The following is a 14645-nucleotide window of genomic DNA, read 5'->3' as shown; positions in this document are numbered from 1 at the left end:
GAAAAAAAAAAAAAACAAAAAAACCCATGGCCTCAAAGCGGAAAGAAGGGGGGGGGGGGGAGTCACATAGAAGTACAACCTGATTAGACTAGAACTCATCTGGAAAATGGAGGGGGGGAAACCAAAGAATAAAAATAAACTTAACAATGACTTGGCTTTGAAACCTCTTCCCTGAGCCTATGGGGGGAGCAGGTGGCAGAGCAGACTCATGAAGAAGCAAATACATGTGCACCTTCCAGGAGCCAGCAGCCCTCACCCTCTCTGTATGCCTGCACCCAGCCACCCACTCCCTGTGTGTTTACCTTATCCAGGTTAACAGCTTGTGTTCGAATTTAAATCTTCCCTCTCCCTTGGTCTTTCAAGCCCTCACCCACACTCCCTTTCTTAGCTGGAGGGATAGGGCATCCAGTGGGGAGAATGGGACTTTCAGTGGGGAAGAGGGTCAGCCTTGAGGGAAACTCAAATCTGGTGAGGGGTGTCCCAAACAGGATACAGCTGCCCCAGAGTGAGACTGCACCACAGGAGGAGGGCAGGTGGGACTTCTCACGAGGCTTTTGGGTGGAGAGAGATGCAGGGATGTTAATACTCCTAAGTCAGGTCTGGGGCCCATAGATGGGAGCTGGCATGAAATAGCCCACAATTTGTGGGATGAAACAGTCACTTGCTTATGCTGGCCCTATCTTGCTTCAGGGCTCTGTGGCTTAGAGGCTCCACAGCATGTGCTGTCCCCTTGTGTCTGCAGTGAGATGCCCAGATGTTGCAAGGCACTACTGTCAAGGGAACACTTGGCTATAACCTACTAAAATGCAGATTGGGCTAGGGAGGGTGAAGGGCTGACCCCAAGCCAGACAAGGTGGTTCCATGAGAGGTCCTCCAAAGGGGGTGCCCCCCAGACTGAGGAGACAGCTAAAGGGCTAAAAGGGAAGCAGCCTGCATCCTGCAGATCAAATGCATGGAAATGTGAAGACCTCCACCCTCCAAAATGGTGTCTTGAGTTCAAACTCTGCCCTAGACTGGATTCCCTTCTCTGGCCTGGACCAGGAGGAGTTCACTCCAGTTCCAGGTCTATTTTGTTCCACCAGAATCTTGGAACCCAAGGTGTTTAAGCAGGAGAAGAGGAGCAGGGGAAAGACACCAGGGTGGGGTGGGCCCACAGGGAGCAGCTCAGCCATGGTGCCACTGAAGAAAGGCTAGAGGCATTGGGGGTGAGTGACGTGGGATGTGAGGGCTGTGACCCTCAGCACTACATTCTACGGGTTTTCCATGAGGAGGGACACATGGCCTACAGGGGACATGGATGGGAGGGACCACAAAAGGTGCAGAAATTGGGGACAGGGGTTAGGGACACAACACAGCAAAAACCTCCTTACTCTGCTGTCTCTTAGACCTGGGAGAGGGTCAGCCCATCCTGGGGACCTGGTCGGATCCTCATCCATGCAAGAAAGAATTGGGATATCCCCAGAAACTTCTGGCACCAGGTTTCCTCCACTTGGCTGCTTAAGCGGCCTCATGCTGACACCTGGTGGTCATTTCTAGAATTACAGCAGCACAACCCACAGGTCGTGGGCTCTGCAACGTGGGGCAACCCAGCAGGGAGAAGGTGCTGGAGGGCACAACCAGGCCCCTTCGCCCTCCGGGGGAGAGAACCCTTGGCAGTGTTGGGGTGTAGTGGACTTTGCACTCTTACTCTTGGGTCTGAGGCTCTTATTTGCCTTTGTCCTGGCATTACAGAGTGGTGGTGGGGGGCCTCTTAGAGAATTCCTCCCTTTGGCTGTGTCCCTACCCCAGCGGTTCTTGCCACGGCAGGTACGTAGAGTCACAGGTTAAATCAACAAAGCCTTCATGAAGCACGCGTTTGTGCTGAGAGAGGGAACTGTATTACGAGGGTACTTGAGGAAGTTCATAGAAAAATTCATATTAACTTTTCATTCTATTTTTCCACGAACTTTTAGAAGTACCATTGTATATTTGCATGAAAATAAAAGTGGATCTATTACTAAGAGGTCCTGGGGCAGAACGCTGGGGCCCCCCATTTGGAGGCAGGGTCCCTGAGACGGGAACACAGGTAAGTGGAAGCTTGTTCTCAGTTTCTGTTCTCAGCTCGCCCGGCTCCACCTGCAGAATAGGAATTTCCAAATCTGGCCCGAGCCTGACACCTTGTGGCCGCTTGAAAAAGTTGCAGCCACAGCAACAGAAAGTACCCTTTGCTTTCCTGTACGCAAATCAATAATTTCCTGTAAATCAATAAGTACAGGGTCCTTTACCAAAGCTTAGGATTGAGAGAAGAGGAGGAAATAACCCACACCCCCCATCTTAAATGCACTAGTTTGTCCCTAGAGCCCAGCACCATCAGATACCAGATGGCCGGGCTGCCTCTGCCGGGACAGCCTGGCAGGCGAGGCCACCCCCTCCAACGCTCTAAGGCCACAGCACGAGGGCCTGGGAAGCCTGTCCTGGTGGGGCCGAGGGGCCTATTTTGTGCAGCTCACACAGCGGTGCTTTCGGACAGGGTAGAGGAATGGGCAGGGAGGGTCTGGAGGCTGCCAGCCCACGTCCGGCTCTGCCTACCTTCCTGGGCAAGCCAGTCCCCCCGAGCCTCTGTTTCCCCTCTGACCTCCCGGATTCGACATGTGGGTGCAGGAAGCTGTGGAAGAGCACCTGGCACAGGGTAAATGCTAATAAAGGTTCCATTTCACACTCTCCTAGATGTAAAGGTATATCTGTCCCTGGCTCCCCCAGCCGTTGACACTGGAACATCCTTTTCTGGGACCACATATAAGAGCAACCTGGAGGGTCAGTGGCTGCACCGCAGGCCCGGGCCAGCCTGGGAAGCCTGTCTGTAAAGCCTGCTCCGCCGCTCAGGTGAAGCTTGCCACCTGAGAGGACTCTGGAGTTACCGGAGGGGGACACCGGCCTGGGCAGGGGGTGGCCCGTGGGAAGGCTCTAGGGCTGCAGACTTCATGAGGGGCTGAGGATGGGGTCTTCGGCCCTGGCGCCCTTGGAGGGTGGGCTGGGCGTTCCAACAGCTGCGGAGCTCCTCCCCACAAGGGCTCGCAGGCCCATGGGAGCTGAGCTCAGATCACGGCGTGGCGCCGCAGGCCACTGCCAGAGCCTCGCCAGCCTTGTTTTCTTTGTTGGGCCCCTGAGATGTGTGGAGGCCTGTGTTCCCCTTCCCCGGGCTCCTGCCCTGGAGAACTGGTCCCCCCTAGCAAGGTCCGTCCCCCCCCCACACGAGCTGGGTCCCAAGGAGTAGCATCCGCTTCCTCTGGCCGGTCCACGGTGCTGTCCCCAGGAGACTGAGGCCCAGAGAGAGAAAGCAACTTGCAGAGACGTCGAAGCAAGAGGACAGAGTCTGGACGGGGCCTGCGGTCCATGCTCCACCCTCACACCTCACCCCACCCCAGACAGGCTGGCACCTGAGACTCGGATCGCGTGGCCCTGTGGCAGAGGACCCTGCGTTCTGGCGTTCCTGCTGCCTTAGGTAGGCTGTGGGCTTGAGACGTGGGCAGGCTAGGCAGGACGGGAGCCAGCACGGGCGGGCAGGTGGAGGGTGCCTAGGGCACAAGCACGGAGCTGGAGAAGCAGGCTCCCGGGAGCGCCGACCAACCCCCGCTGCGCGGCCGTGCCCCTCACGGCCCCTGCTCTGGTTGTGTGGGGAGGAGGCGAGACTGGACATGTGGGACGCTTGTCCTGCTGAGGAGGGAGCTGCGGGCCGGGGCCAGGCCTGCGAGGGGCTCCCCCAGCTCATGCCACCCTCTCAGCAGCCAAGGCAGGCAGGTCCCTCATTCCCTCCTGACAAATGAGGAACTCAGGCCCAGAGATGGTAAATAACCATCCCAGGGCCACACAGCCATAGCAGAGAAGCCAGGACCTGGGCACCAGCCTGCCTGCCCGCCAGCATCACGCTTCAGCCTGCACTGGCCCGAGCGGACACTCCGCTGGTCCCGGGATGCTGAGGACGTGCGGGGAGGCAAGGGCCAGTCACCTCTCAGTTCCCACAGGACATGGTGCCATGTAGAACTGCAGACCACAGCCACCCCTCATTTTCTGCCAGGGTCAGCCCAGGCCCAGCCATGGGGAAGGGCCCGAGTGCCCATTCTGTGTGAGCATGGCTGTGGCCGCGATCCCACGGTGGCATTTGCACCCCTGCGGCGGCAGCTGGGGGGGCCGCTTTCTCAAGGTCACAGTGCCTGTGGGGACATGCGACCCCTCCTCCAGGAAGCCTCCCCACCTGCCTGTTCCTGCCTCCTCTGCTCTGAGCTCTGAGGGCGCAGCTGGAGCTGGGCTGGGGTGCCACGGCCTCACTCCCTCCGCCTGTTTCTCAGCGAGCTCTTCCTCCCACCCCGAGCCCGGCCTCCACCCCCTCCTTTCCCACAGCTGGGCCTAGGTAGGGGGGGCACCGCCATCGAAGGGCCACAGTGGGCACAGGAGGAAGCCGCCTTCCACCCCCTCCCGACCCTTGCTCCTTGAAGCTTTCCTTGGACCTTGGAGGTATGGGTCACCCACCATAGAGGGCCAGGTGCCCAGTAACACCGTCACGGGTTCAGGTGCCTTGGCCCACCCCAGGCCCCCAGGACCACCTCCTCCCAGCCCCAGCCTTGCTGCCTGCCGAGCCACCTGTGTGTGGCTGACCCAAGGACCCCGAGGCCCAGAGAGGGTAGGTGGGTTTCCCAGGGTCCCTCAGCATCCCAGGCAGCAGTGGACCTTGTCGGTGGGCAGGGGGCGGGAGGGTGGTCCTGGGAAGGCTGGGCTGGAACGGGATCAAGGTCTGAAGTGGGTGGACCTTGAAGCGCAGAGGGCTGAGCTTTGAGGCTCAGCGTGAGCAGCCGCAGGCCGGCAGGGCTGCCGGGGCCCCGGCCTGTTTTCCACAAACACAGATGGGCCGGGCAGGGGTCAGAGGGAGGCGGGCGGAATGTGGGGACCACAAGGTTCTGATGGCTCAGCAGCCCGGTCTGCAGGGGCTGCCGCGGGTGGGGCTCCCGGAAGCTCGAGGGTCCCGGGCCCAGGCTGGGCAGCTTCGACCTGACTTTCATCCCTGGGAAAGCACAGGGTTGGGCATGGCTGGGAAAGGCCATCGGTCCCCAGGGGGGAGCCGGGTACTCAGCCCCCTGCGGCCTGCGACCTTGGCCCAGGGGTCGGCCACCTGGGATTAGATATTCTGAGCATCTCGGGGAGGGGGGAGGCATGACCTACTTTCATCCTTGGTGGGAGGGACCCCAACTCTGGCTTAGTCTGAGCTCACAGGTACCCCCAACACCCCTTCTCTCACTGTGCCTTGGGGAGTGGCAGTTGTGGGGTGACCTTTGAGTATGACCTCAAGCCCAGCTCCCAGGGACAGCCTCAGGGACACCGTGGGAGACTTGGAGACTGCCCCAGGGCCTGTGGGGTCGAGGACAGGCAGGAAGTGGGAGTCTGAGCCGAGGTGGGCTGGGGGCACGTGGCCACAGGAGCAAGGAGTGAGCTGAGGACACAATGGTGGGTGGGAGGGCCGGCGTGGGGGTGCTGGCGCCAGCACAGCGTGACTGGCCGTGCAGGGACGATGGGAGGCCACCTCTGGTGGCTCCACTTTCGAAGTAATCTGCCTGCTGTTTCCCTGGCCGTGGCCAGAAACAATAGTGGGAGGGGGCGGGGATGGACGCCGCAGTGTCCCGCCTGTCCCCTGTGTTCCCAGACCCCTGTCCACCCCTACCCTAGACATTCTTTCTGAAATTGGCCACCCTGTGCTCTTGGCACTGGGCAAAGGGTGGACATGGGAAAAAACCAGCCCCGACCCAGCTTGGGCTCCAGGGTCCTCCATCCCCAATGCCCCCACCTCACATGGGGACAGAAGCTCAGCCTTCTGGCTCCAGTGGCTGAGGTGGCTTCGAGCAGAGTAAGGGGCCAGCAGATTGACTGTTACACAGCTCGCCATTAGCCCCTGTGATTCTAGGGGACAGGAGTGGGGGTCAGACTCTAACTGGAGACTTTCTCAGCATGTCAGAGACCTGGGACATCTGTCCGGCTGCTGCCTTGGGTCCCAGCCCCTGGGAAGCCTGGGCTGGTGAAGCTGGCAGGGGGTTGGACCCAGGGGCTGAGGCTGGACCAGCACCCCCAGCATCACCAGACACCTTCCCTCCTTCTGAAAGCTCCCACTCCAGCGTCCAGGGCGGCCAGTCCCCCGGGCGCTCCGCAGCGGGCCGCAGATCGCCAGCGCCTCAAAAGTGAGGCTTTGGTGCCCTCTGCTGGTCGCGCATGTGAACGGCCGCCCCGGCCACATGGCCGGCGTTGTCAGGTGCCCACTCCCAAAAAAGCCACCTGCACTGGGGGCCAGCCCCGTCTGGGTCAGGGTCCAGGCTCCGCAGGGCTGTGCCCTTCTTGCAGCCTGGCTGGAGACAGACAGCGGCCATCAGCCGGTCCAAACTCTGCCCAGGGCCACTCAGCCTCAAGAACCGCTTGGTCCTGGGCTCACCCCCTCTCCCTGGACCTGACCCCGCGGAGCCCTTGAGAGCAGGGGATCCACCTTGGCATCCCTGTGCCCACCTCTCATGCCCCTCAGGGTCTTCCCAGGCCCAGAGAACAGTGAGGACAGTAAATATTTGCTGCTGACAGGAAAAGCAAATACTGCCCCAAGGACCAGGTGGGGTGCCAGGACGTCTGTGCCAGGAGCGGACGCAGTCCAGGGAGCTGTCCTGGAGGCAGCTGCTCGGGCAGAAAGGCCTGGGTGGGTGAGGCATGTGCCATGCACCTGCACCACAGGCACAGTGTCCCTCCCCACACGGCACGTGCACAGGTGGGACTCCTAAACAGAGAGGGCCCAGTGGGCAGGGCAGTGTGGGCTGCCCTCAACGACGCCCCTAGGAGGCCCTGGCCCTCCAGACATCAGGCAGAGGCTGTGAGGGTGGGTTTGGGGACCTTGGGGAACAGCGGCACCTCTGCTGCCACCACCTGGCAGCTGTGGAACACTCAGATGGACCCCCAGCCCCCAACACCAGGGTGACTGGCAGGGCTGGATGCAGCCGACCACCACTGCCAGCCCCATGGGTAGGTGGAGCCCAGGTCCCAAGGACAGTAGGGTCTTGGGACATTGGAGGGCTGCTTTTCAGATTCCCAGAAGGGGCGGAGCACGGCACAGCCCGGGCGCTGACCGCAGTGCAAGGTCCGTGGGCCTGGCTTACATGGTGTGACCTGGGGCTCCTGGAGCACCCATAATCCCCAGCAGGGGCATCTGGGTGTCAGAGCAGGGTGGTGGCTGTCAGGAGACTGTCCAATCTGCCTCTGCTGCCTGAGCCCCGGGTCACCTTGGGCAGATGCTTGTCACGCACCCCACCCTTTCAAGGACACAGTGATGGGGTGCTGAGGGGCTGGTGGAAGAGGCCCGGGAGGAGGGTGCTGGTCTCAGGGCTGGGGTGGGCCTCAGCAAGGGAGAGGGTGGGCCGAGGGTGCGGCTGACCACAGTTGAGTCCCTTGGTGGGTAGCCTTCCCCTCTCCAGTGGGCCCCAGGGGGGACACCTCAGAAGATGGGGTCCCTCGGGCCGGCCCGGTGGCGCACTGGATAGTGCTCCGCTTGGGAAGCGCGGCGGCGCTCCCGCCCGAGGGTTCGGATCCCACATGTGGACCGGTTCCCGCTCACTGGCTGAGCGAGGCGCAGGAGCAGCGCCGAGGGTTGCGATCCCGTTGCCGGTCCCCGGTCCGGTATGGGGGCAACACTGAGGGTTGCGATCCGTTGCCGGACACGGAAAAAGACAAAAAAAAAAAAAAAGAAGAAGAAGATGGGGCCCCTTGAACGACACCCCTGAGACTCCCAGTACCCCCAGCACTGGTCGCACTTCTAGGCCCCCGAGATTGGGATGACCCCATGAGCCCCTGGGCCATAAAGGGCCCCCACTCCCCTCCACCTCCAGCTCCCACCCTCCATGGAGCATGCCGGCACCTCCAGGAGGCATCTGCCCATCACCCTCGGGGCCTTGTTGGCCATCAGGGCCAACCGGGGCCACAGGTGTGCCAGGAGCTGCCTTGGGGGCAGCCTGGGCCCGGCCGGCCAAGCTGGCGGGCAGGCTCACGTACCTCAGCTCCAGCAGGGCGCCCTGCTGTCCCCGTGTGAGTGGGGCCGGTGGGGCGTCCCCATGGACGACTGCTGCTCTGCCCCACGTCTCCTCCCTCCTCTTCCGGGTCCAGTGTCCGGCCGTCCACCCTCCTGCCCGGCCCTGGCCCCCACTCCAGGGGCGGGGCTTGCTGGGGACTTGCGGGTGACATCTCTTCTGGGGGGTGCCGATACGGTCACGGGTAGGGGGTGGCCTGGGAGGGACGCTCAGGCCTGAAGGGAGGAGGCCGCCCCGATGGCTGGGCCCGCAGCTGGAGGGTCTGCTCGGCTCTGAGGCCAGCCTGTAAGTGGTCTGCAGCCACCAGACCCAGGTGCCAGCCCCAGGCCAGCATCCTGAGCCCTGGCTGGGCGGAGCTTTCAGGAAAGGCGCACATTGGTTTGGCCTGGGTGGCAGGCAGGCTGGCCAGGCCTTGAGGTATCTAGGGTCACCTGCTGACCTCCCAGGACACAGCCAGCCCAGGCAGCCCCCAGGCTGTCATCTGCCCTTCAGGCGGCCACCTAGGCCGAGTGCCCAGCAGAGCCACCCGTGCTCAGCAGTTGCTGGAGAGGAGGCTTCATGTCAGGACCTCCAAAGACTTAGACCCAGTGTGACATTGTTATCAGAACCTGCAGGCACTTCTGGGGATGACCTCCAGGTCTGTCATTTAAAGAATCTGGCTGAGTGGCCCATCCTAGCAGGTGGGAGATGGCTGAGGGGCGGTGGGGAGACCCTGGCCCTGGTCCCTGCTGACGCTGGCTGTTCCCTGGCCCACATGGGTGGCAGTTCTCAGGGCCTCCTAGCTGGGCCACCCGAGGAGAAGGGTTCCAAGTCCCCTCCCTTGGAAGGGAGCGGACCTACAGTGGTCCTTCAACTCGGGGGGCGGGGGGGCGGCCATCTGGCCTGTCTCTCTTCCTCCGGGGCAGGAGTGGGTCCGCAGCGTGTCTGGCTGGGTCTGGACTGTGGGCTATGGCTGCCCCCGGCCCATCTAAAGCTGGGGGCGGCAGGCGGCACTGTGGGGGGTGGCCTCGGCAGCCTCTCACCCCCTCCTCTGTTCCCCGCCCTCGCAGGACCCCTCCCCCCACACGGCCTCGTCCCTCCACGGGGACTCCATCAGAAATAGCTCCCAAAGTGGAGCCTGGGAGGGCTAGGTGGGGAGAAAGCATTGGAATGCTCTCGTTCCCTCTCCTCGAAAAGACCCGGGGACCCCAAGAGCCCAGGGCAACTGCCGAGTGGCTCCCAGCTCCTGCCACCCCCAGCCTCCCAGAGACGCCCACAACCCTTCTCCATCCAGCCCACAAGCAGCGGGGGGCGGCCCGGGGTGGGGGTCAGCTGGCGGCCAATGGGGACTCGCCACCTGGGGGGCCCGGTGAGGGTGGGGAAAGCTGGGGGGGCTCGCAGAGGGCGCCGGCCGGAGCCCAGGACACACAGACGACACGGCAGGGCTGGTGTGAGGGCTTTATTCGGTGGCGGTGGCGGTGGCGGGTGCGGCCCGCGTGGCGCTAGTTGCAGTAGTTCTCCAGCTGGTAGAGCGAGCAGATGCCGGTGCAGCACTGCTCCACGATGCCGCGCTTCTGCGCCAGCGCCTCCGCCTGCCCCACTGCCGGGCCCGCAGCAGCACAGACAGACAGAGACACAGGACCACACCGTCAGGGGGCGGAGTGCCACCGCCTGTGCCCCGGGCGGCCTCAGCAAGTGGAGGCAGGGGAGGGAGGGCCGTCCATGAGGGTCAAGCTGCGCGTGGGGACGCACAGGGCCCCGAAGCCCCCTCTCCTGCTGCCTCCCTGGCCTGAGGGCAGTGCCAAGGCAGGAGCCTGAGCAGTGCCACAGGTGCCAATCCTGGGGCTGCCCCCATCTCTGACTCCCTGCTGCTGCTGGGCCCTCGCCCACCCCTGCCCCCAGTGACCCGTTCGTGTGTCCTCCTTGGAACAGATGGGGCAGGGGACCGCAGGGAGGCAGGTGGCCAGGATTGGGCACCCCAGGACCCCCAGGTCCAGGACCCGCAGGTCAAGACTTGATTTACTTTAAGGTCCCCTGCAGCTGCTGCCATCCTCTGAGGGTAGAGAAATGGGCTGGGGGTGGGAGGGGAGGGACATGCCCACCCTTGGAGATGTCCTGGGGGCTCGGCCTCCTGGACCTGACACGGTCCTTACTCCCAGGTCTCTGGCTGCACCACAGGGACCCGGCTACTTTCAGAGGTGACCCTGAGAACTCCGTTTTCCCTTCTTAAAAAGTCCTCCTGACTTCCTGGGGGGTGGTAGCTTCCTGCCCATCTCTGCCCACACCTGGGTGGGGTGCCGGGGTGAGGGTGGGGTGGCGGGGCTCACCCTGAGGCTCCTCCACCTCCCGGCGGGCCTTGGGCGTGTAGAAGAAGCCGCGCTCCCCACACACCAGGTACAGCGCCTCCACCAGGTGGGAGCCACACAGGTGCTGGTTTACGAAGGCCGGGGCCGGCTCGGGCCCCCAGAGGGCCAGCAGGGCCAGCAGAGGCAGAAGGCGTGCCCACAGGGCCATGGTGGAGATGGAGGGATGCGGACCTGGGGGACAGGCAGGATGAGGCCAGCCAAGCGGACAGGCACCCTGCCCTGGGACCCGCATGCTCATCCCCGAATGCTCCAAGAAAGGTGCCCATATTCTCCCCTTGCAGAGCTTGGGCTCGGGGTCCAACCGCCCTGGAGCCCCCCAGCCAGGCAGCCCCGGGCCCAGGCTGCCCCAGAGGCCACCGGCACAGACCTGCTTGCTGACCGCCTCGGAATGCAGCTGGTCCTGCAGTGCTGGGGGCTGCCAAGTCCCTGCTGGCTTTAAAGGCCCTGAGCCCATCTCCCCTGGTCCCTAATCCCTGCCACCAGCCCATTAGGGCCTCCAGGGGGGGCCAGCAGATGGCCAAGGGGCTGAGGCTGCAATTTCTGGATCATTTCCCCAGTGCTGGGTCTGCGGGAACATCTCCTTGGTGGTCATCACCTCTTTGGGGCAAGCGGTCATTAGAGCCTTAACGAGCTGTGCGTGCTCACAGCTGGGGGCAGCCATCTCCGGGAGAGCTGACATTAGCCCAAGACCGCTGGAGGCTGTGTCAGGGGAGTGAGGGAAGGGTCCCCTTCCCACTCATGGCCCACTCCCCACCGCACCCCAAGGCAGCAGCCCCAGGGGAGACCCCCTGCTCCCCTGCTGTCAGAAAGAGGGCAAGACCCAAGGCCCAGCAGCCATGTCCCCCACAGGCTGGCCTGTTTCTCATTTTCAATAAAAGGGCAGCAGACCACCACCCCCCGCCCCCGGGTCCCACCCAGGGCACCTTCTTGGCCCCCACCCCTCTTCCTGGGACCCCCACCCATCTCCTCCTTGAAGCCAGGCCCATGAGCCCATCACCCCTTCAGGGGTAGTCTGGGCTGAGTTTTCGTGGTGCAACCCCTCTGCCCTCCCAGTCCCCAGGACAGGCACCTGGAGGCCCAGTTGACCCACTGGGTCAACCCCGAGCACTCTCCGCCTGCTGGTCTCTTGCCTGAGACTGAGGGGGTGGGAGAGGCCAGGGTGTCCCGTGTCCCTGTGCCTCCTGTCCCTGCCTCCTCTGCCTCAGCACCCACGCCTCCTCCCCAGCCCACCAGCTGAGACCCTCTGCCCAGGCAGACAAGACATGGGACTGCTGGAGCCCTGCCACCTTGTGCAGAGGTCTGCAGCGGGCAGGGCCGGCCATCTGTGGGAGCTCCCTGCCACCCCTTTCACCCCAGCCACACTGCAGCTTGAAGGACGTATGTGTCTCCTGGAGGATGACGGTGTCCAGGGAGGAGGGCTGGAGGGGGGCTGGGTGGTGGAGGACTCTGGTGAGGGGACAGAGCCCCGGGCGGGCAGCTCCAGAGGAGGACGAGGCAGGATGTCGGCCCTTCCCCAGGGCCTCAGTAGGGCCCACGGCCCTTCAGAAACGGCCCCAGCCATGGCTTCCCAGGCTGAAGGGCACGGGTGGACTGGACACAGACAAGGTGCTTGAGGCACAGATGCTGGAAGGACAGACAACCAGGGAGGGCTGGGGAAGGAAGGCTTTGCCCAGGAGGGTCTTGAGGGATGAGTAGGAGTTTGCCCGAGTTGTCGTCCTAAGAGCCATCCAGCTGCCCACGTAGGAGAGGGGTGCCCCGGGCTGACTAGGCCACAGGGTGCTGGGGGCTCTGGCCTGAGGGCAGTGTGAAGTGGGGGCGTCTCACAGCCCCCACCAGCCTTGCTGGGGAGACTGAGGCCCTGAGAATTCGACTGGGAACGAGCTTGGCTGAGCTCCCCCTCAGCACACGTCTCGGCTCCCAGGTCCTGCTCAGGGTGAGGTGTCGTGAGGGGATCGAAGCAGCTGCATTGTGGCCTCCCATCCCTCTGCCTGCTGTCTCACAGGCTGGGACCCCCGGGTGTGTCGAGAGGGCCAGGCCTGCAGCCCTGCCTCGAAGACCACCCCCCAGTCAGCTCAGCTGTGACCCCTGATCCTTGCCTGGGCCTGAGGGAGTCCCTCCTCCCACCCTCCAGCCCCCCATGGAGACAGGGCAGCAGAGCCCGGGCCCCCTTGACCCCCTGCAGCCGCCTCTCAGGCAATCAGGGAAACGGCCTGGGGTGGCCTCCTCTGGCCTGGGCCGCCCAGCAGGTGGAGCTGGGGCTGGGTGCGGGCGTGTGGGGCCCGGGGCCTGCTGTGAGGCACAGACACAGAGGCGGGGCAGCTCTCGGAGACCGTGCTTTCTTTTATTGGGGTGGCAAACAGGGCAGCAGAGAGCGTGGGCAGCTGGATGGGCTGCACAGCGATTGACCCACAACCCGGGAGCCCGGGCAGCAACAGCAAGACACACACCTCACACACGCGCCAGCCGGTGGGGCTGGGAAGCAGCGCGGTGGGGGTCAGCGGGAGCCTGGGTGGCAGGGAGGGTGCAGGATGGAGCCGTCACCGGCAGGCTGAGGGGTGCCCTGTGCCCCCGCCCTTCACGTGGGCCTCAGCTCTGGGACAGGGCAGGAGCCAGGGGGGTTGGGGAAGGGACTGGGAGGCCCCAGGGCAGGTGCACTGAGCCCATGGGGCGGCAACTTTGCACCTAGCCAATAGCACTCAGAGCATGGGTCAGGGTGTGCAACTCGTCCTGTACGCCCTCCAGGGAGCGCCGGATGGCGTGGGGACCGTCCAACACGTCGATAGCCAGCGTGTACGGGTCGAACTTCACGGAGAAGGGGCGTTGGATGCGCGCAGCGTAGCTCCTGCGGGGGGAGCAGGGAGGAGGCGGTGCAGCTGAGCAGCCCAGGGCCAAGTCTCCACCGTCGCTCAGGCTCGGAGCTCCCAGGCTTTTCTAGGCCACCTGGGCTCTGACGCAGGTGGGAGACCGAGGCCTCCTCCAGGGCCGGGCAAGGGGAGGGGGTGGCAGGAGAGACAGGCCAGGCACCTGTTCCAAGCCAGCCTCTGCCGGGCGCCCCGTCTGTCCCTGCACCCAGGCCAGGCCGCCTTGCCTGGGAAGCCTCCTCTGACCATGTGCCTGCAGTGTCCCTAAGCTTGTGTGTGGGATCCAGCCCTGCCCTCCTTGCTGGCCTCAGTATCCCCAGTGCACCACGGGCGCCTGGAGGGGAAACGACCCTTTATGAGGTGAGCCTGTCGGCCTCTGCCCCCTCTCCTGGACACCTCTAGTCACTATGCCACACCCCACCCCCAGCCACCCTGTCCCCTCCTTTCCACCTCAGCCTCCCTCCACCCCTGACCCTGGCCACGCAGAGGGCAGGACGCTGGGCCCACAGGGCCTCCTCAGCAGCTTAGGCTCCGCCTCGCCTGGAGGCCCGGCCACCTGGCAGCCCCAGCCCCACAGGTCTTTTCTGGGGTCCTTCTTAGGGAGGTTGGGAGGGGCTGTTGTGACAGAGGGTCAGTTCGTGCCCAGTTTGGGGGCATGGTGGGGGGTCTGCGCCTGGAGCCCCAGCACACCTGAGCTTGTCCTTGGCATCGCTGAAGCTCTCGGACACGAAGTAGACGGACTGGTAGGTCTGGTCTTGGTAGGGCTGCAGAGCCGCAGCCTCGGGGTCGAAGGCCCGGATCTCGGGCTCCTCTGACAGGGAGTGCTGGAGGGGCACGGGTGTCCCAAGGGACAGGAGCGCTGCGGCCCGACCAGAGGGCGGGTGGGGATGCACCCCTCCCTCCCCCCAGGAGTCTGAGTTGGGGACTGGGCAGAAGAGGCCCAGGCCAAGGTGTCCCTCCCCTCTGGGAGCCCAGCTCCCCCCTACGCCATGCCCTCCACCCCTCTGCTGGGGACTACGGGGTGGGGAGGGTCTCACCAGGAGCTCCCCGTAGGAGGACAGGAGCCCAGCGCCATATGCCTTCACCTCCCCGTCCTGCTTGCACAGCCCGAACTCCACCGTGAACCAGTACAGCTGTCAGGACAGCCGGCGGCCTCAGCCAGAGGAGTTGTCCCCAGCCCGCAGCCCCCGTGGACCACAGCCAGGCACCACCCACGCAAGCAGAGCCGGACCAGGCTGCAGGGCCGGTCAGGGTGAGGGTCACATTCCCTGGACAGAAGCACAGGCCTCGGCCGGGGGTCCTGAGCCCCCGGAGAAATTTTCCCGATACATTGCTAATTCAATAAAAAAAAAAAAAAGCAA

At 63.8% G+C, this 14645-nt stretch overlaps 2 protein-coding genes across 7 annotated transcripts in view; both read right to left on the bottom strand.

The window, feature by feature from the left end:
* LOC103595282 overlaps window positions 1-10571 on the bottom strand; it is a 13820-nt gene extending 3249 nt beyond the window's left edge. The window contains exon 1 of the mRNA XM_008578647.1: window positions 10385-10571. Coding sequence (XP_008576869.1) covers window positions 10385-10571 — 187 coding nt within the window. The remainder of the gene's footprint in view (window positions 1-10384) is intronic.
* A 2220-nt stretch (window positions 10572-12791) lies between these two features.
* The window catches only part of TH (tyrosine hydroxylase), a 7517-nt gene continuing 5663 nt past the window's right edge, over window positions 12792-14645 (bottom strand). For all 6 annotated transcript variants that reach the window (XM_008578644.1, XM_008578645.1, XM_008578646.1 and 3 more), the window contains 3 exons: window positions 14322-14417; window positions 13975-14108; window positions 12792-13265 (listed from right to left, as the gene is read on the bottom strand). In XM_008578644.1, the coding sequence (XP_008576866.1) occupies window positions 13106-13265; window positions 13975-14108; window positions 14322-14417 (390 nt within the window). In that variant the 3' untranslated portion in view covers window positions 12792-13105. The remainder of the gene's footprint in view (window positions 13266-13974; window positions 14109-14321; window positions 14418-14645) is intronic.

Source organism: Galeopterus variegatus, unplaced genomic scaffold (genome assembly GCF_000696425.1).
Source record: "Galeopterus variegatus unplaced genomic scaffold, G_variegatus-3.0.2 Scaffold1733, whole genome shotgun sequence".
In the NCBI taxonomy this organism is placed as follows: domain Eukaryota; kingdom Metazoa; phylum Chordata; class Mammalia; order Dermoptera; family Cynocephalidae; genus Galeopterus; species Galeopterus variegatus.
Note: the sequence above shows the minus strand (reverse complement) of the source record. Positions and strands in the feature narration are given on the sequence as shown.